At 36.2% G+C, this 22,147-nt stretch overlaps 1 protein-coding gene across 8 annotated transcripts in view; it reads right to left on the bottom strand.

The window, feature by feature from the left end:
• Nucleotides 1–238: 238 nt before the first annotated feature.
• Nucleotides 239–22,147, bottom strand: part of LOC131681795 (arrestin domain-containing protein 3-like) — a 77,318-nt gene continuing 55,409 nt past the window's right edge. For all 8 annotated transcript variants that reach the window (XM_058962828.1, XM_058962832.1, XM_058962835.1 and 5 more), the window contains exons 5-9: nucleotides 15,565–15,660; nucleotides 14,610–14,680; nucleotides 2,143–2,443; nucleotides 1,136–1,250; nucleotides 239–1,040 (exon numbers count right to left, since the gene is read on the bottom strand). In XM_058962828.1, the coding sequence (XP_058818811.1) occupies nucleotides 784–1,040; nucleotides 1,136–1,250; nucleotides 2,143–2,443; nucleotides 14,610–14,680; nucleotides 15,565–15,660 (840 nt within the window). In that variant the 3' untranslated portion in view covers nucleotides 239–783. The remainder of the gene's footprint in view (nucleotides 1,041–1,135; nucleotides 1,251–2,142; nucleotides 2,444–14,609; nucleotides 14,681–15,564; nucleotides 15,661–22,147) is intronic.

Genomic DNA, 22,147 nt, shown 5'->3' with positions numbered 1-22,147 from the left:
CAGCCCTTATGACGTGGACGGTAGTAGTATAGGATAACGCGAGATGAGGTAGTTAGCGACACAAGAAGAACCAAACGGACCTCCGTATATATTACACTAATTCTCGGATACTGTTTTCACTTTGGTATTTTGTAAATATATTCTAAAGTCTCATTACTATGTTAAATTAACGTAGAAAACCGAGCTCAAAAATGTTATGCTATAGGTGATATAATCAATCGTCATAAAGAACGCTGAGTTTATTAATTCAGGTTTAATAATCAATCAAATTTACTGGTCCTTATTTAATAAATCATATACTGGAAAACTTAACTTGCTAAGTCGAACTAATAGTGATGCAATATTTGATGAATAGATGGTTGGATGGAGAAGTAATTTTCCAACATAATTTATTTGTGCCTTCGTAGCTTTTGTGATTTTTCTATGCCATATTATATACTACGATGAAAAAGCTTTTCTTTCTCTATCTTGCGCGTAGGTTTTGTCAAACATATTCCTGTCAGCACAAAATTACTTCTTCAAAAGGTATCATATCGACGTCAAGGGAAATTACTTTGGCACGTTATTTAAAGCTCTTTAGGATTTATTTTTTTTTTTAATTTTTTTCCTTCAAGTATGAATCACTGTGTTTGGGATATTTGAAACTATTCTCATTGAGTTGTTGAACACGTTTCACCTGTTTATTGCTCATGTCGTTGCTGTTTGATTTATGTGATGGAGATGAATGGGATGACACAGGGGTGGGAGGAAACTGTCTATTTGCTGTTAGTGACATTTGCGCTTTTATCCATGTGAGCTCAATGATTTCCTGTGTATTTCAGCGATTTCTATGTCACAGGAGGATTTTTTGCGGTTTGTTCGCCCTACTGCTCGAGCTGATATTTGCTGGGAACTTCGGATCACTGTCAAATACACCGGGCGGTACAGCGGTGCAAGGTCACGATATTCATTGTCGCTAACATTGCAACCATCGTACACCTCGCCCAAGAGAAATTCCGGTCCAATGTAGATGCCTCCTTCAACGTGATCGATGGCAACTTCTGAAGTGATGAACAAATAACAAACATTAATAATAATAAGTCATCTTATAGCATTTTATTCATTTTATTTGATTTTATGGGATTTTTTATCTTACCGTATCCAATGTGGGGCTGCAAGTTACTGTTTGGTATTCGAAATGGTACCGTACCGATGGTGATAGGGAAATTGATGTGTAGGTCATCTCCTGAATTTTCAAATTCCAAGCATATCTGTAATTTTAGTATTGGGAAAAATTAACTGTTTGATAGAAAATTGTCATCTAAAACTTATGAGTTCTCAAAAGCTAATTATATCATCTTTACCGCTGCTATGGAACGTAGTTTAGTTGGTTTTATCAATTGGTTTGTTTGTGTTGAATAAAGTCTCGATAGTCTAAATGCATTGCATACAATTTTAAAAATTTAACACAAGGCTTAGAAATTTAACATTTCGATGCTTCAGAAGTTTAAAGGATTGGAAATCGGGAGATGTGAGAGTAGCGAATCACCCCCGGTTTCCAATCCATTAAACCTCTGGATCATCGAACTATTAAAAATGATGTCTCTATTGTCACCTTATACCCATTTAAAGCCGTTGGTTACAGCGGCGTCTGCCATTGCATTGGCTCAAATGATAGTGCGATAATCGGGGCACTCGATTCGAGTTTACATTGCGCTCAAACACGAATATTTCCCAATTTTCAGGCACAAATCAAAGATATTGAAGCAAATTTATACATACGCATCTCATCGATTGAATTGAAAAACTAATGAAATGGTGAGGAAATGCCCTAAGAGGTTAAAAATAGACACTTTACCCTATATAAATTTTATTTGTTCTTTTGACCTATGTCCCCACGATGGGTAAAACTACTCCTGGCAGATTCAACACGTACTGACTTTTACTCTGGATATGCATAAAGTACATACTGTTCTTGACATGCAACGATACGTGACAAGACCCAGTTTGGATGTTACCCCAGCGCCAGAACGTGTCGTTGTGTTGTCCCCGAATTCAACGCACCCGTGATGCATTCATATTTAGCATATAGTTGAAGGTGCGACACGCGCCCCATGCTGGCGTCATTCCTTTCGGTTTGCCCACGTGAATGTAAATACTCACCATAAGGGTGTAGTAAATCTGCACCAACCGACTAACGCCCATTAGGCTCGTAGGCACCGTTGGTATCCTTAAACTGGCACAGGTGTCCTGATGGTCCTTTGGTATTAGCAGTTCACCCTTGTACTCAAGCACCAAATGTTGAACCTCTTTCGTTACGCCGAGTACGCCTCGTTCAATGAAAAACTCACAAAACTGCATCAGGCGTGCTTTCAGCTTCACACTTTCTTCCCCCTGGTTGTCGATGACGGTTTTGAGTTTTAGTGTCTCACCACAGCAGAATGCCGTCCGATCTAGACAGCAACTGTGAAAGAGTAGGATTCTATATTTAGACTCGAAAATTTTTAGAGTTTTGTGTTACAACAAATGTAAGCATGTAATCATAATTTTATAGAAATGAACTAGATAATATTGAATAGACATTTAGTACTAAAAGAACCTGTTTTCATCTACCCAGTAATGCAATTATACCTTCTCATTTATCAAAACTTTGATTCAATACCGTGTTATATTCAATATTATTGTTGAAATATCGATTACATTCTGGTTACACTTGGCACGTATACACAAGCGCTCGAGTGTCGTGTACCTGATGAGCAACATGTCGAACATAGAAAAAATGTAAAGATTGTTTATTAACCAATTTATGTACATATTTAAAACCGCTTGTACTACTATAGGAAAACATGTACCAATAGAGGTGTAATTGCTGATTTCGGTTCCTATTGTTGCAAATCCCATTGATTTCTTATGGAACATGCAACTATAGGTAAATTAGATAAACTAAAGGTGCAAAGGACCTCAAAATTCAAAGAAAATCAGTCTTATCAATTGTTATTTTAGATAAAATCAAGGATAACAGTTTTATTGTCGCATAATTTTAGTGTAAAGAACCAATAAAAATATTTGGTGATGGTTGGTACCTTAGTTAGGCGAATAACCCATTACAACTAAGGTAACCAATCCAATTCGAACCCCTACATATTTTGGACCATGTTAATGTATTTGTCTACTGCATGTGGAGAATAAGGCCTAGATAAATGAGTCATACCGGAAAGCGTAAAATGTTGGTATCATTTTATTTTATTTCACTCCTGGTGAATACAGACCTTGCATGTATTATTGGTTGGCCTCTGATATCGCATTCTCTTAAAAATATACAACTATGATCCGAATGAATAAACGAACGAACACATATGTTGAAGATGTACGAAGCGAACATTTTATTCTTCGTTCACTTTTCTACCTACATGTTTATGCATGCACGAAAGCGAAACCATACTGAGAGAAAGAGCGGTAAATAAACATTAAAAGACGCTCGATACTCAAATCGGGATAGCAACTGGCTGATGTGTGCATGTAAGCATCTCGTTGCTTCTATACCGCAGAGCCTGTCGCCGTCTCATCGTCCTATCTGCAAGGGTATGTGTGCATCGTGCATGGAAGAATCGCGATAGAGCGGCAGAGAGCAATATTCTGATGCACGAGAACTATTACCCGAGATCGGAATAACGAGAGGCCAGTGTGCGCGTGTGAGTATGTACGATGCATACAGATCGACGAGCGAAAAGATATAAACCTCGTACGTCATTCACCCAACCACGTTTACCGCGAATAGACGCGTCCGTACAGTGTTCTCATCGATTCACGACAATGGCGCAGCAAATGCTCCAATTAGGTAAGAAAAGAATCATTTCCGAAAGAATTAAGTTCAGTGCTTTTGTAAATATATCACAATGAGAAAATATATCACATTATGGTGCATTTTTGTGGTAAGTGTACGAAATTCCTCTCGATTAGGGGGAGAGAGAAGTTATGCAAATAAAAAGAAAATGCTTGCTGACGGAAGGGCAGTAAAGCAATTTATGAATTCTCCTCGACGGAAGGGCGAGGTAGAAATTAAAAAAAATGAATATGCATAATGACGGAAGGGCGAAGCGAATTCTCCTCGACGGAAGGGCGAGGTAGAAATTAAAAAAAGGAAAGATGCTTACTGACGGAAGGGCAGTGAAGCAATGTGTGAATTCTCCTCGACGGAAGGGCAAGGTAGAAATTAAAAAAAAGGAAGATGCTTTCTGACGGAAGGGCAGTAAAGCAATGTGTGAATTCTCCTCGACGGAAGGGCGAGGTAGAAATTAAAAAAAGAAAAGATGCTTACTGACGGAAGGGCAGTGAAGCAATGTGTGAATTCTCCTCGACGGAAGGGCGAGGTAGAAATTAAAAAAAAGGAAGATGCTTGCTGACGGCATGGCAGTAAAGCAATGTATGTATTCTCCTCGACGGAAGAGCGAAGTAGAAATTAAAAAAAAAGATGATTTGAAATAAAATAAAGTGCTTGCTGGCGGAAAAGCAGCTAAGCAATGTGAAGTAGAAATTGATATTTACTGATGCATAGGTAGCTCTGCGTTGCTCTTGAACTTTTTTTGAGAAAGGGGGTGGAAAAATATGACGATCACGTAAGTTGGCAGTATTGCTGTGTTTAGATAAATTAGCGTATTAACGACAGAAAGGCGCTTAATCTTTTTTTAAATAAGTAGTTGCTAGTATTTTTATGAAGGGACAGTTCAACTATATCGAAAGTTGTGGAATATTTTTCATATTTTAATGTTTTACTTACACAGGGCCGAAGAAAAGATGGCTCAATCTCACGATGCAATGACTAGTACGTTATTCATTGTATGTTATTCAAGTAGGTGCGTTGAGAGACTAGTGTGCCGATAGTAAGATTCAAAAGCTATTGAGATCAACGAATATTTAGTAAATTTAGAAGCCGTCGATTTCGATGAATCGGGATGATCTTATAGTTATCAGTTAGGATAAGCTGTTTTCATTACACAGCTAGCTTATCTAATTCATCATGAATTGTGAATAATTACTATGTGAGTTATCGATAAATAAGTGTCTTGTACCCAGTGTTATGACTGAGATGATTTCCTTTCAATACTGGTGTTTAAGAATTGCAGTTTCATCAGCTCCAACTGAGTGTTTTGTAGAATCTCGAAGTATTAACTATTGAAATTTTATATGAAAGGGCTGTTTTCAAACAGAAGGACGGAATAACAAAACAAAAAAAAGAAACGTTTTGGACACATGAGTTGTAAAATGCATATTTCGACGGACCTAGATAAATTGATAGGTCGGTATCAAAAAGTAGGCTTTCAAATTTGAAGTTATGTAACGCAAGGATGATGCAACAAAGTGTTTATAAAATCAAACTGATTTCCGATGAAGAGACGACAAAACGGATGTTATTGGTGAATACAAAAAAAAACGACGAAAATAGAAAAGGCCTGCGTTGAAAACAATTGTTTGAAAGCTCTTCGAGAGAAAGTTAGTTCAAACTGAAAGCAAAATCGAGCATTTAGTTCAACAAATAACCTTCTGAATGAAGGTAGTCATCTCATGGAGTACGTTGCACGCTCCATAAACATGGTATCGTCAGATAATTATGATAATGCAAGAGAACAAGCACATAGATGGCTGGTTTAATGGTTATTACTCTATATAAACAACATTAAGAACCCAAACGATTCGATGATAAATTCGAAAGCGTAGTTTTTGCTAGGAGTAGAGAAGGGGAAGAATGTGGAGAATAAGGCCTAGATAAATGAGTCATACCGGAAAGCGTAAAATGTTGGTATCATTTTATTTTATTTCACTCCTGGTGAATACAGACCTTGCATGTATTATTGGTTGGCCTCTGATATCGCATTCTCTTAAAAATATACAACTATGATCCGAATGAATAAACGAACGAACACATATGTTGAAGATGTACGAAGCGAACATTTTATTCTTCGTTCACTTTTCTACCTACATGTTTATGCATGCACGAAAGCGAAACCATACTGAGAGAAAGAGCGGTAAATAAACATTAAAAGACGCTCGATACTCAAATCGGGATAGCAACTGGCTGATGTGTGCATGTAAGCATCTCGTTGCTTCTATACCGCAGAGCCTGTCGCCGTCTCATCGTCCTATCTGCAAGGGTATGTGTGCATCGTGCATGGAAGAATCGCGATAGAGCGGCAGAGAGCAATATTCTGATGCACGAGAACTATTACCCGAGATCGGAATAACGAGAGGCCAGTGTGCGCGTGTGAGTATGTACGATGCATACAGATCGACGAGCGAAAAGATATAAACCTCGTACGTCATTCACCCAACCACGTTTACCGCGAATAGACGCGTCCGTACAGTGTTCTCATCGATTCACGACACTGCACTGCCAGGTTTCTCTGCATTTGTTTGGTTGGATGTAAGAATTACATTCCATGGGTTGTCTGTTAAGTATTAATATCATTAGCTCATCGAATTAAATAGAATCTAGTTTTAAAAAATATCACCGAAAACGTTTCATATTTTAACGATAGCGAAGACGAACCAGTGGACATTTTCAATATCGACACTTTTTATTGATTCAATTAGTTTGTCTGATTTGGCATTATGCATGTCACGTGTTTGATCTTCGTTGCGAGCGGTTGACTCTTGTAGAGCTCCCTTCGAGTCGGTTAATTTTCATTATTTTCGGCGCAGTTTACTGCCTCCCGGTTATCGAAAGTGTCAATAAGGGTGCAATTTAACGATTATACAAGGTGAAGTGGCTTATAAAAGCATTTTCGGCATATTTTTGAGTGACGCGAGTGGTGACAGTTTGTGAAAATCGAATTCCGGCAAATGAAAAAATATTTTTTCCTCGCATTACGGGCCGTCGATTCCCGATGCAAGGATAATAAAAGTGCACAGAAAACATCTAGAAACACAGTGTATATAAAAATATTGAAAAATGGGTTTTCAGAGAAAAAAAATCAATCCGAAAAGTGAAAAAAGATACGGCAATAAGAAAAATTAGCATATTCAAATAATTGGCGTTCCACCAGCGACTAGCGACTACCAGGTGTCGCCCCAAAATTCTTCGCCCGAAAAATAGATGGCAAACCAGCCAGTCGGTGCTCAGCTAATTTCGTCCGCGTCCCTTGTCACCTATTTTTTATTGGGTGTTTCATAGGCGTCATTCATCTTTGGAGCCGCCTTGGATATTCAACTGTTTTTTTTACTTTCTTATTTTATTGCGAATGAGTAAAGGTTTTGATTCTTTAATATTCGGGATTGCAGATATTTTGTCGCATGTAAATTTTGGGTGTTCGTTGATGTGATGGCACCAAGGATGCAAAATGCCTACCTTTTCCACGGCTGTAATTTTTCTGCCTACATTCTCATTTTTCTCTGGATGCTGCTGTCATTCGCTAGTGCAGGACGCCCAGCGCTGTACGGCTGCCTGTGTGCAAAGCAGTAACATGACAAAAAACTACTGTCCCCAGTACAGCCACCAGACGCGAGCGGTACAGCTTCTCTTTCCTTATTTTACATTTTTTTAATATTTTCAATCTTTTTAATATTTTTATTCAAAAATGACGACAATGAATACGGCTCATTTACGCCACAGCCGGCATCAACGCTTTCGTGTGCGGGCCTCTTCCTTTGACTATGCAGAGAAAAATGTACAAAACGAGAGAACAAACTTTACTACGCCACACTCTCACCGAGCAGTCGGAGTACAGCAGCAAAACAAAAATGTATTCTACTGCTGTACGGGAAAATGTACTCGGTTTGGCTACCGTTCTGGCAAGAGCTGTAGTGATGCGTCGCTGTAGCGGGCTGTACGGCTTGTGCAAATGTAAATATACCGAAAAAATGTAGTTTATCGGTACCGTTGGCATCCCTGGATGGCACTGTAAGGGAACATGTATCTGCCGGTCGGCAAACTTTTCTTTGGACTGAGCAAACTAATGCCTATGTTTCTTTAGGGTTTGATCCAAAGAGCATTCAATGTGCTTAGGGAAAACACATGGCCTTATTTGTGTGGAATGATGACTTCAATCATGTATAAGGTTTGAGAATTGAAAATCCGCGAGAGGAATCGGGGACCGGTAAGCAATTACCTTCAGTTATGTCAGCACGAAGAATAAGTGTTTTGCTGTCATGTTCATTGGTTTACTTTCAATTCTATCTCATGCCTCCACGCGAGTCTAAGTTTATTAATGGCATTTGGTCCTTAGACCGGCGACGACTGGGTGCTATCAGCCAGGGTGCGAACAGCTCTAGCGGAGAAAACAATACCGTAAAAATGAATAGTTGTTGGCAAATCAGCTCCAATAAGACTTTAATTTGACTAGTATCGATGATCGCGGGTCAATACGTACTGAAAATTCGCCACGTCTGTTTTAATGAATCTAATTTCAAGTTCCGTTATTGGTGGCAAGCCCGTGCATCAGGTTAACGATCGTCTGTATTTCCCTTTAATGTTCGATATAATCGTTCGTATACGAGTATTTCACAAACAATCCGATATTAGAAATAGGAAATACTTTTGTTGATTTATAACATCTCGAGCTATCATAACTCTTTGTGTGTATAGCGTGTTATCACTCGGTAGTTTGCAACCCAAAAAATATATTGTGGAGAAGGTATAGCGAAATTAGTCTAAATAATGTCGCAATAAATAGTGATCCAGCCTATTATGCAGATAAGATTAGCTTTTCTAGGCAATACTCCCACGATCGGCTGTGTGGAGTTGAAATTGCTTTTGTTTAGAAAACATATGATACTCTCGGTAGCCGGCTACCCAGAGTTTAAAAAGAACCAAAAACTAAACAAGATCTTCTTTCTCGAGCGATCGTGTTCTCGAAAACTTACTAAACTACTACCTAATAAACTATGTAGAGGTCGCATCGCTTGCATGGAGCGAATCCTAGAACACCAACTTCGCGACACCTATGGAAGAGTCTGATGAACCTTCTGTATAAGATTCCTCATTTTATTCAAACGATCGCCGGGTAAAATCAGCACCGACACGATAGAAACCACGAAAAAATTCGTCGCGTGTGTGAATATTATTAAGAAATATAAGCAGTGCTCCTTATAGCCGGCTTTCCGGAGTTCAAGTTGCTTATTTTGCAAATCGTATTAAACAAATGATAAATTTCCCAAATTCTCGGCAGCCGGCTGCCCAGAGCAATTATTACATGATAACGCTATTGGCACACTTACTAACAACTCTCCCATTCCCGTGATACATGTGGAGATGCAGAGGATTCCTCGGTCTCTAGTAGCAACATGTATCGGACTAACATTCCTTCCTTTCCCAGAAGATCTGCATTCGGACGTGGCCGGCGTCGGTATTGATCAGCATGCAGGGATCAGAATAGATTGTACAATGTGGCTCATCATGTTATTCCCAAGCATGTTGTTCCAATGAACATTTTGCAACCTAATTTGGTTCTGGTCAATAACGGAGTAGCAACTACGGGCGATCTCTTATGCTTATGCTTTGGTATTATGCATGTCGTGTTTTTGGAAAGGTTTCTTTGTAATATTTTATCTAAATTATTGTGGAAGGGTCCGAATTGTGAACCATTCATGCTGGAAATAAATGTCGTTTTCAAGTTTATACCAATGTATAAAACATCCATTGACAGTTTTCTTTCAAGAACAGTAACTTTGGAGCAGACTCGTGCATGTATTGCATTAAAAAACATAGGCAAGCAAATATTATTGACGTTAACGTAATTTCACTTCCTCTAGGGGTCCAAAATTGGTTGGTTACCGTATTGGTACATCCCAACTGTTGGAGCACCCACCCTAATTAGTCAAGTTACAAATTTAATTTCAATAAAACTTATAAAAGCGGGTTTTGAGATTTTTTCGTAAACCCAGCATTAAAACTTTCAACTTTATGAAAACCTCCTAATCACCACTTTAAGATCACATTTCAACTAGTTGGCCCAATCTGCATTAAGTTTTTAAAGTTTGTTTAAGAATGCACAAAAAACTGTTATAAAACTCCTCCGAAGCAGCACACATATTCTCAAAAAAAGTTTTTAAAGCCGCTTTAAGAATAGCATGAAATTTGTTTAGAATCATTGATCCAGTTTTAAATAAGCTTTAAATATTTACTTATTTATCGTTGCTTTTGACGGCAGCCTAAATGTAAACAAATACCGTCATCGGGGGTTACTTTGCGCCAAAAATAGAACGTTTTGTACATTACACTCCAGAACTACTATCACGCAACTTCAAATTTGAAACTGTTTGCTATTTTACATATGGCAGCAATACCTCCAAAGTCAGGGAAAAGAACTCTGGGAAAATCAAGATTGAACATGAGATAAAAACTAAAAATTGGCGTAAAGTCGTCCCTACAGGGGGCTACTTTTCGCGAAATTTTTTTTTTCAAAATCACGTTAACTTGATTTATTGTTATGGATTATGCTCGTTATTTATGTGTGAATGCAAATGAGTGTCGTGCTCGTAAAAATAAAAGGGAGTGTACAAGAACTGCGTACCACGCATTCTTGTTTTGGAGAGTCAATAAGTCCTACAATGAAAAACAAGCCGAGAAAAAACGTTCTTCATGATATACTTTTTATATGAATTAGAATCAAACCTCAAAATAAGAGTAAATTTTAGATCAAATAAATAGATTGTGTAATATCGACTTAAGCTTGGCGTAAAGTAGCCCCCATTTTAGATAAAATGGACATATGGTCACCAATTACCAAACAAACAAAAATACGGACAAAAAGTACCAACATAAATAATTGCATTCCATTGTCAGGTTAATTTCACGTAATCTATATCGTCTTATCTAATAATTTGACTAGTATATCACACATTCTAAAGAGAATTTTAGTTGCAATGCTTTTTGCGTCTATTTTATATTTCGGTTTCATCGCCTACTACGACGACTTGCAAGCATTTTCTTAAACCTCTATCCATTTTTTTATATTTGTGTTGAACCAGCGAATAATACTATGTTTTGCTTTTGTCAAAATATAACGTTAAATTTTAACTAGAAGCTCAAATATCATTCTTTAATTTTGGCGTAAAGTAGCCCCCGTGGCGTAAAGTAACCCCCAATTACGGTATCTGGAAACATTTGTTTTTACTTTTATAAAACTTATAGAAATTGTGGTGATTGTAATAAAACCTGTATAAATTTAGTTAAAACCGAAAAGCATTAAATTTGTTGCTTGGGAGCTTAATCGGCATGCGTTCAATGTTGTATTCATGTTAACATATTTTGGAATACAGTGTGGGGAGGGGGGGATTGGTATGGGTATGGGGGGGGGGGGGGGGTTATTAGTTTGGACGCAGCGATTGCGGGTGTGAGAGTCGTTCGAGGGTGGGAGAGTGATTGAGGGAGGGGGGGGGGGTGTCGTACAGGTTGGTGGGGGATGCAACACCCAAACGCATATCATATCTTTCATTTGAGATTAGGTTTTGTGAAAATCGGTTCAGTCACCACCGAACCTTCACCGTCGCACAGTGATCACCTTCCATGCAAAAGTCGGACAAAACTACAAAAGTGGTCCGAATTTGATGAAAACTTCGCATTGAGATAATTTTGTTGTACTAAATTCATTTGATGTTATTTTTTTAACCTCGAAATTTTGGCACACTTTTGGTGGTTCGAAAATTCATCTTTATCTGAAAATTTATTGAAATGTTTGATGCATTGTATCCATTTCTAGAGACAAAAATATGTAACTCGCCAGTTTACCCCGGCCCGGGGTAAGTTGATGTCATGTATGGATACGCCAAAAAACAAGTAATCAAATGGAGATTCGAATACTTCAGGGGTCTTTTGAAACGTGCTGAATGTCTTTTCAAGAGAACTGTATATTAACTGTATATTTCAGTCTCAATATTCCGGCATTTCGACTTTGATGCGTATTCCATATGGGGCCTTACACAAATGACGTAGCTTTTTTCGGCAATTTTTGACCCATACCTCCTCCCTCGTAGCATTCGGTCACAAAATTCTAACCTCCCCCTCGTAAATAACGTAGCATTTACCTACCCCCTCCTCATCCTGTGCAACGCGGCCGGGGATGAAAGAAAAATTTCATATGTTTTTCAATTATTTTAAATACAAAACCTTTCAAAATGTTTAACGACTTTTATCAACATTTTCATTGTAACAGCAAATTGGGTACAAAGTAAGCCCATTTCATGACAAATATAGTGTTGATACTTTTGTTTTATATGTCAAGGGGAGCACGAAGAGATGTTCTCTTAGTTCACAATCCTGCAGTTGCCAATGATTCTAAGAAGCATCTAAATTACTAGATTTTGTTTGGTTAAATCCGAAGAGAATATTTAAATCTGCTACCAAACTAAGTCGACTAGTTTACAACATTAGCCAACTAATGTAGCAAGTTAAATCCGCATACAAAATCTTTTCGTATTTTTGTGAGCTTGTAATTTTGCGAATCGTAAAATTTGCCTCATGAAAAATCGCATGAAAAGTAACTTGTGTGCATTTAAATTTATTTCTCTTGGGAATGGATTAAATTGTTTTCTCTAATTAATGGGTTTTGATGCCCGTCAAAAAATTTAAACTTAATGCTACGTCACACAACTTCAAGCCCTACCATCCCCCTCGTCACACTTCGTCATATATTTGGTATACCCTCCCTACCCTCCCTATGCATGGCCCCTATTCAAAAGCAAATTTTCGAAACTCTTCAGGCGATTGGCCGAAGTAAATGTCTCCTGCATTGACGAGTACCACAAGAAAAAGATTTTCTTACTTTGGAATGAATTCCAGCAATAAAATGTTTTATGACTATTTTTGCACTGTAAATAGTACCGCCAATTTGCTCCGCGAGTAGCACCGCCAACTTACCCCAACCTCATATTTTGTAAAAAACTATTTAAAAAACAACTTTTATTCGTGGATAGATTAATATCTATACGGTTATTGAAAGCTCTTTTCACGCACTATCGAAAAATATTATCATTCGAGAAATAAATTGAAAATCACCTTAAATAACAAATGTTCAATATTTGGTATGCTCGAAAACACAATATCGCCTACAACTTCTGCAAAACAAAATATTTTGCAACAAAAACACATTGGATAATGGGTTTCACATAACTTAAGGTACACAACGAGAGGTAGTGATGTATGGTTAATACAAACGGAGAAAAAGGGATTCCGCCAACTTACCCCAACTAGCCCCAGGCTCCCCTACAGCTATTTTGAACATTACATTTTTAACTTAATGCACGATTTACAGTGGCGGATCCAGGGGGAGGTTCCTGGGGGTCCGGACTAACCCCGAAATTTTTTAATTTCTTTAGAAATTTTAAAATAGTTTCTATTTTAAATTCGTTCTAAACTGAAAATCATTCCAAACCAGATTCGACCACCAAAACTGATTTAAATTAAATGAGGATATTACATTTTACGTATTGTACAATAAATATTTCAAAATCGAAATTTCGGACCCCCTCCAAATTTTTTTTTCTGGATCCGCCCCTGACGATTTACGATGTTTTTCATGTCTGAGCGAGAAGAAAGACTTGTATCGACCAAATCGAATGGCAAGTATAAGTCCAGCGAATAACTTTTCAAATTAAACCAGTTCAACCCTAATCGGAATCTTAATTAAAAATATATGTATATTCATTGGAATAACATAGGTTTGAATACAGTTTTTTTTCCAAATTCATCATGTATTTTACCTTTAAAGTTCTGTAAAAAATCTATCTTTAAAGGTTTTATCGTCACTCATAAAACTTAGATTGTACATTGTAGTTGTATACTCATAAAACTTGTATTTTACTTGTAGCGTGCTATAAAACTTCAATTGTTACTTGGGTCGGCTTTGGCTCAGTGTGCCCATGCGTTAAGACGGTTCTGACCTGTGGATCGTTTCGCGATTCGACAGGCGACGATATTTGCCGTAGACCTGAGCAATATACGATCCTTCAACAATAGAGTTTCATGTAATGTTTTTATCCGTCGGTGGAAACTATATTGCCACCTTTTCAAAACAATTTTTATTAGAAAATAACGGTTAATATATTCTAAACTAAGTGAAAGAACCGTGTTTCCATTAATATAACATACATTATTAGATCCAAACTCTGCGCCCTATAAAGGGTTCAAAAGTGTTATAAAAGAATCAGAATTCAAATCAGTGTGGAATATTAGCTTTATACCCGGATCTATTGTCAAAATAAATTTACACTAAACGCATAAATCAAAAATATAAGCTGGAATCAAACAGTTTACAGAAACTTGATTTCGTGAAGCGACTAAACTTTTGATGAATATCCAAAACAAATAACAAGTAAAATCAAGTCACGAATGAGTGTCCATAAACCTACACACAAAAATATTTACATCTCGCTGGAGCGTCACAATTCATTTGAATTTACATTCAAGAACATGTAAAAATGCACTTTGTTTATAATCCTCCATCCCCATTCAACCGAGTTCTACATCAAAAGAAACACAATATTTTATTTCACTTGTTGAAACATGTAAAATTCCATTATTGGACAGCATAATACGTTGCAATGTTTTTTACGTCAAATGTAATTTTCATTTTTTCTAAGTATGGCATCGAACTCAATTGAGCAAATTTCCGCAGCTTATTCAATCGAAACAAACTTACCTCAGTGTGACGGGTCCTTTGGCACAGCAGAAACAGCATCGTACTTTTTTATCCTGAGCTGAGATTGGTTTCTAGGAAAAAATGGAAAGAAATATAAAAGAAAGCTATTCAACAAATATCTACATAATCCCGCTAAACATCGTATCGGTTACATAACGCCGGATAGTGGTGAGTTGTTCAACAAAATTTGGATAAAATAAAAAATGTTGCTTAATCTGGCTTTTAGGGCGCTGAGTTCATTTCTCATGTCCAAAGTTATGCAAAATGAGATTTTTTTTTTCCATACAGTGTTATCGAATGTATCTTGTAAGTATAATATCAAGATAATAATTGGTTAAAACTATTTCAAATCTCTATATAAAGTGTTTGTTTGCGTTTTATTTAGTTGTTATTTTGCACTATTCACATTGCGCCTCCATACCAGTGAAAATTAAAAAAAGCCCCCTATTAATCCCTACGAGCAACAGGGTGAAAACCAGATCTTGAAATTTGAAAAGTAGAGATGATTTCCCACAGAGTGTAGTGTATAATATGTGCATTTGTGAAAAAAGCATTTGTTATCGCACCATTTAAGAAATATTTGTAAAAAATAATCACAGTTCGAATCAAACTTGGCGGACATGTTAAAGGGACAAACGAAGTTCTTTAAATTTTCTTTAAAGGCTCAAATCGGATGAAAATTGAAAGAGAAACACGTGGGTATTTGAAGTGATTTTGGAAATGAACATAATTAGAATTGCCTGAAACGGCGACGTTTAATATGCTATTAAAAATCTAATCCTCATTCAACTGCCACAAAAGTTGGAGAATCGCAACAAAAAATGTAGGAGAACCTGTTCAATGTATACCAGAATAAAAAGAAAATAAAAAATTTTAAAGCATAACCTTTTTAGGTTTTGTTAGGCCTCCGGCCACTGCGCCGGCACTACATTGAAATATCTCAGTAAATACATACCAGATATTGCTCGTCCATACAGTCGATATGTGGTCCCACGATGGTAAAATACTTTATTCCTTGCGGTGGCGAAGCATACGGGATATCGATGGTAACCTTGAACCGATAACCGTAGGGAAGCAGGAAAGGTAAACAACAATATACTATCAGAAACGATTGCAGTGAAAGATCGTAAATTAATGTGTTACGAAAAATGCTGATCGTAAATATGTGGATGGCGTGATTTATAAGTTACATTGCTTGTATGATACTTATAATGGAATGAGAATACAGTGAAGACCCGATTTTATCAGGCTCCGGTTTTATTAGCCCACGATTTTGTCTACCCGCGATTTTATCAGCTTTTTAACCCGATTTTGTCAGCCTCGTACGGAAATTGATAGTTTGTAGTTTCATGGGCTCTAGCAGACGCACAGTGATGCCACTCAGAACAAAAGTTGGCCAAAATCTCTAAATCTATCGAAATCACTAAACTTGGTTATTTTAGTACCCTGGATTCTATTTCGGCAAATGCGGTTTCATAAAAAATGATTTTGGATTGATTAGGATGGTCGTAATACACAGATAAGAAATTTCCTACAAACATAGAAAAGGTTAGTTTTGGCATTAGTGTTACAATCTGGTTGGACGGTATATTATTCAAAACGAATAAATTTCAGGCATTTTCCTGATCTTTGCAAATATCGTTTGTGCTTTCTATCCGTTTAAAAATATATCGTTTAACCATTTCCATTTTTTCGTATGTGTTAGATATATTATATATACCGTAAACCGGGGTGACTTTGATAACCGGGGTGACTTTGATCACTCGAAACTTTTTTCCTAAATCGCTTATTAAACCAGAATAGTCTACCGAATCATTTTAATTTGAAATGATTTTTACTCTAAACTTATAAAATACTGATTTGTTATACTTTTTGAGTATATTGTTCGGTTTTTGGGTACAAAAACTACAAAAAACCGAAATTTGACTTTACCTTATTTTTACAAAACTTCGTATAGTGTCTATTTTTTTTAAAAACAAATAAATCTCAGATTTGAGCAAGAGTAATAAATTACAAGTGAGTTTTTATTTTTCTTTAGATTGGAATGCGCAAAATTTAGTTTTAAGAGTTTTTTTATTTTAAATACTTTTTTTGTGTAAAACTAGTTGGCAATTATTTCAAATTATTTTAAGTTAAATTTCGCAACATTTTTTTATTGTTCAATATTCCAGCGTGTTAAAATGGATGAAACATTTTGTACATTGATAAAGCACTGAAATAAAATAATTTTAAAGGTTTTCAGAATCTTTTATTTATTTTATTGAACACACAAATTATGCGATTATAGATCTTGGTTACTCAAATTTTGCAGTACATTGAAATACTTCGTATAATACCAATTAACATCTATTTAACAATGAGTATCTTTCCAGAATTAGTTTAAACAAACATTTGAATGAAAAACATTGACATCAATAACTTAATGTGGCTGAACATGCAGGTTATCAAAGTCACCCCGGAATACGAAAACGGACTTCAACTTGAAATCATTTTTGGAAAAATAGCTGTAAGCGGACAATTTTAGGTAAAACCATCCAATCTTGTTCTCCATACATCAGTATATGGTTTAAAAATATTTAACTTGAAAAAAATGTTTTGCGTCTAAAAATGTGCAATGATTACTTCGAAAAGTGATCAATGTCACCCCGGTTTACGGTACGTCTTGTAAAATATCTCTTCTTTTAAAAAAAATTATATATGAAGACTTTTTTTTCATTAGGTCCAATCTGCAAATGAGAGCCCTCTTTTTTCGCTTTCTCTTTCGCTTATTACTGCGAAACCATAAAACTTTTTAAACATTTATCAGTATGTTTCGAAAGACCAAGGTTTTTACTAGCTTATTATGCATAGAGTCAGAAAGGTGACCGAGTAATTCGCGGAAGTGAAAGTAAACAAAGAGATGCTCTCTTTTGCAGATTGGACTTATTGAAAAAAAAGTCTTCATATAATCAAGTAAACGAATGATTATAATAAATAAAACACATCAGGTCTTATCGTTTCTTATCATTATTATTCGAAGTCATCCTAAAAATGAGTCTTCGCACCAATTAGAACCCTCTTCCAAATGTTGTTTCAATCAATCTGTCAGCGAATGAAGGGTAGCTTTCAAATGAGCGTACATTACCTCAACAGCCTCGAAACATTGATTAGTTTCAAAAACAATTATAGGTCATAGATGCGTTTCATCTTCTGTTATTATCTAATTAGAAAACATTTTTAAACTGATTTGTAGTACGATTTTTCAACATACTAAACAGTAAAACGCATAATGAATTTGTGCACTCAGTCGGATATTGTACCCTAGAATGAATCGAATCAGCTAATTGCAGCGCCAGCTTGGTTTATCCAAAATTAATGTGATAGGAAACACACATAATTGCTATAAATTCTTGCTTCTCTTGTCATTTCATCAAACCTTTGACGAAAAATAGTTACCTAACAAGCTTGGCGCAAACGGCGCATGATATTCTGAAAGATGATGAAATTTCCTATAATATGCAACTAATGGCGTGCTTTTCCGATTTTTCCTTCCTTAGCAAAAGTTATGATGAATATTCAAGGTTTATCATAAAATGCTAATATTTTCAAATATTTCTTAATCCAAAGTTCATGTTCGTTACATGTTGAGGTAGCATGCAAGAATTTTAAAGATATTTGGAATTGACTTGCGATAAACATGTTCTAAATTGAATTATGAGTTAGAAGTGTTAAATGAGCGGGAAACCTGAAAATATCTCATTTCTAATCAGATCTCACCATCCAAAAATACTTAGAGATCTTCAAATACCACAATTTTTGCACCATAAGAACAATATTTTTGATGATAAAAAATTGAATTTCATATTTTTACTTTTGGCCAGCTTTGCATCACTGTGAGACGGACCAAGTTGAATTCGAGTAAATCCTTGAGCATATTTTTTTTTTATCTTAGAGATCCTAAATATGCAAAAACAATTTTTTTTAAAAAAATTTGCGCTGTTGGACCCCTTAAGAGAAATTTAAACTACATCATCAGAAAGGGTTGTGAGGCTATATCTAGGGACTAAAGAAGAGTACTTTAAGAGCTTCGGTTTATTAAAAAAAATCACCAAGGGGATGATAAAAACGGGTTTTCACTGTATTCGTTTGTGGTTAGATGGAAATGCTTATCTTAGATGAATTAACGACTGTACTACATTGGTGATCTAATGATGGCTCTACAATTTTTCAATCAACAATTGTCTTCAAGCTAAATAATTCAATATTCATAAAGTGTGACGTAACTCTCTCTCTCTCTCTCTCTCTCTCTCTCTCTCTCTCTTTCTAAAGGAATATTTCAAATTTTCGAAGTTTGTAAATACGAAAATCCATTATAATCGCCTGCACTCGTCTTCAATTGAATACTTTACGCTGACGTCACAAATGCACTCGAGTGTTCATTTTTTACAGTTCGTTTGTACTGTTTACATAGACTTCGAAAAATACTTTGCGATTTGCTTGGAGTGAATCTAGTCGCCCACAAGTTTTTTTTTCCAAGTTAATGTTACCAGTACACTGAAAAGAAATACATGGTAGTGATAACGATAGAGCCATGGTAGAAAATACTATTTTCAATATATAGTAAGATTTACCCTAATGAATTATTAAAATACCAGAAATCATTTGAAACTACAATTTGGTTTTATGAATCACTCATGGTAGTTTTTACTACTTTGCATATTTGATTTAATTACGATTCCATGGTTGAAATTGCTGCTAAAATCTTTAATTTTACCTTGCTTTTGGGATAAATTTTCTGTAGCTTTTTCAGCTTGTGTCAGTTACCACTAACATGGTAATAATGAAAAGATTTACCAGTGTTTTTTAGCTGAACACAGTGTTTAAAATTACTGGTAATAGTTTATTGTTAGTTTCTGGAGATTTTAGTACATGTGCATTATAGTAGCCCGCCATACTGTTAAAAAAATCCGCGTGCGTGAAAGAAAAGACTTTTTCGGCATTGTTATACAGTAATGTTTCGATTATATCACGCCTAGTTATATATACAGGGATGGATGTATAAAACAATATACAAGTACATGCATATATATTCATTTCAATATATACATACTGATTTACATATGTATGCATAGATACGTGAATATACATATGTATATACACAGATAAATGCATACATATATGGATATATAAGCGTGATATAATCGAAACATTACTGTACTGTTTTCCCTAAGTGAGCTTTTATTCAAATGAAAGCAAAGTGAAATCAATTGTTGACTACATTTCTGATCCGCAATCTATCATCGGTAAGTGAAATATTAATGAATTATAACACTAACAAATTCAAATACATTTATTGTTGCAATTTTCCTCTAGTTGCCGATGAATACCTGGAGATCTGAAGACTACAGGAAATAAAAATTAAATAATCAATCAATATTTTAAAGTGAATTGTGACGCATGAAATTATAAATAAAATTGAAAACAAAATTGCTTTTAAGGTAATCAAAAGAAATTAAACTATGTAGTAAAATACTATATTATTTATTTATTTATTTATTTCACACATGACTTAAGACTATAGCCTTTTAAATTGTCAATTATAGCAGTCCGGTAGTTTCAATACAATTTAAATTATATTCTAATTAATTAAACCTATTATTTATCATCTAATTATAATATTCTAACGATTAAAATGAATTAGGCAGCCTTTTTTGAACATTACTTCCGATGTCGTTCGTTTTAATTCAGATGGTAAACTATTCCAAAGAACCACACTTCTCGCGAAGAAAGAGTTGCCATAAGATGCTGTGTTATGCGATGGGACTACGAAGTTTCGGGTTCTGCTTCCTCGAAAGGGCGTCAGTTTATCGAAAAGGTAATTAGGAGATTGTCTGTTAACTACTCTGTGAAAGAACATACAAGCTCTCATCGCATAGAAGCATCGAAAAGGACATCCGATTAGGTTTTTCTGTATATGACGCACTGATGAAAAACGAGACAGATTATACACAAATCGTACACAGCTGTTAAGAGCTACTTCAAGTTTCGATGAAAGTGTCGCACTCATACTCATGTGGATGACATCGCCGAATAAAAAGTGAGGATATACGAGGGACTTGAAGAGTTGTAACTTTGTTCGACTAGGCAGGTCAGCCGCACTCGCCTTTAAGGTGCGTAAACAGGCATAAATTTTTCCACATTGTGCAGCTATCGTTTTGTCCCAATTCAAATCTGTTTGAAAAATCAGTCCTAGATTGTTGGCATGGTTGGCCCATTCAATACGAGTATCCTCTATGACAACCGCCGAATCGACAGCCTTCATGTTAGCGTTCCTTCCGAATACCATGGCTTTAGTTTTCATGTTGTTAATACAAAGATAATTATCGGAAGCCCAGGAAACCACAGCGTTCAAATCTTCATTCAGCAATTCTACCAGTTCAGATGTTGACAATCCAGACTTCATGCAGATTAGCTGAACGTCGTCCGCGAACATTTGCACTCTACAGTGTCTCAGGACGTTCGGCAAATCATCAATGTAGAGAGAGAACAGTATTGGTCCAAGAACAGATCCCTGCGGTACACCAGAGGTTACACGAATGCTGCTTGACTCTTTTCCTCCACAAATCACGTTTTGAAATCTTCCACTCAAATATGACCCGACCAATGTAACAGCCGCTAGATTGAAACCAAACCGTGCACTGAGCTTATAGCATAGACGTTTATGTGAGATGGTGTCGAATGCCTTAGAAAAGTCCAACAGAACTAAAACTGCCTTGCTCCTATTGTCGACTGCAACCGCAATATCGTCATATACTCTCAATAGCGCTGTTTTTACTCCCTGACCAGTCCGAAAACCAGCCTGCTGGTCCGAAAGCAAATTGGATCGTGTTATGTATGAAGTAATCTGCTGTTTCAAAATTTTTTCCATCACTTTTGATAGTGTACACAATAAGCTTATAGGACGAAGATTCTCAATAGAAGTTACATGTCTTTTCTTACGCAACGGAATTATTTTTGACCTTTTCCAGATACTAGGAAATGTTGATGTAGCAATTATCCTATTAAACAGATACACAAGCTGATCAGCGATAAGCGGAAGTATGAGCTTCAAGTACCGCAGTGAAATGTTGTCAGTTCCTGTAGCGTTAGACTTTATATCAAAAATGCCATTTACAACATCATGCAGATGGACAGGATGGAACGCAAAACTATCCAAGGGTTCGTGCTGGTTTCTATCATAGCATAGTTCTACTGTGCGATCTGAAGTGAAGTTAGATGCAAACTTGATATTAACAGCATGAGGGTCAAACGAACATTCGTCTTTTTGGTTAGCGTTACATATTCCTAATGATTTCAGTTTTTTCCACATAGTGTTGCTAGATTCCGTAGGACTAAAATACTTATCAAGCTGCTCTTGCTTAGCTTTACGAATAAGCATGGTTACACGATTTCTCAGAGTTCTGTAAATCTCTTTAAAGCATCCTTTCTGTTCAGCTGAAGCATTTCTCCAATCTATGTAAGCTAGGTCACGTTCAACAATGGCTTTGCGAATGTTGTCG

The sequence above is a fragment of the Topomyia yanbarensis genome, chromosome 2 (assembly GCF_030247195.1).
Source record: "Topomyia yanbarensis strain Yona2022 chromosome 2, ASM3024719v1, whole genome shotgun sequence".
In the NCBI taxonomy this organism is placed as follows: Eukaryota; Metazoa; Arthropoda; class Insecta; order Diptera; family Culicidae; genus Topomyia; species Topomyia yanbarensis.
Note: the sequence above shows the minus strand (reverse complement) of the source record. Positions and strands in the feature narration are given on the sequence as shown.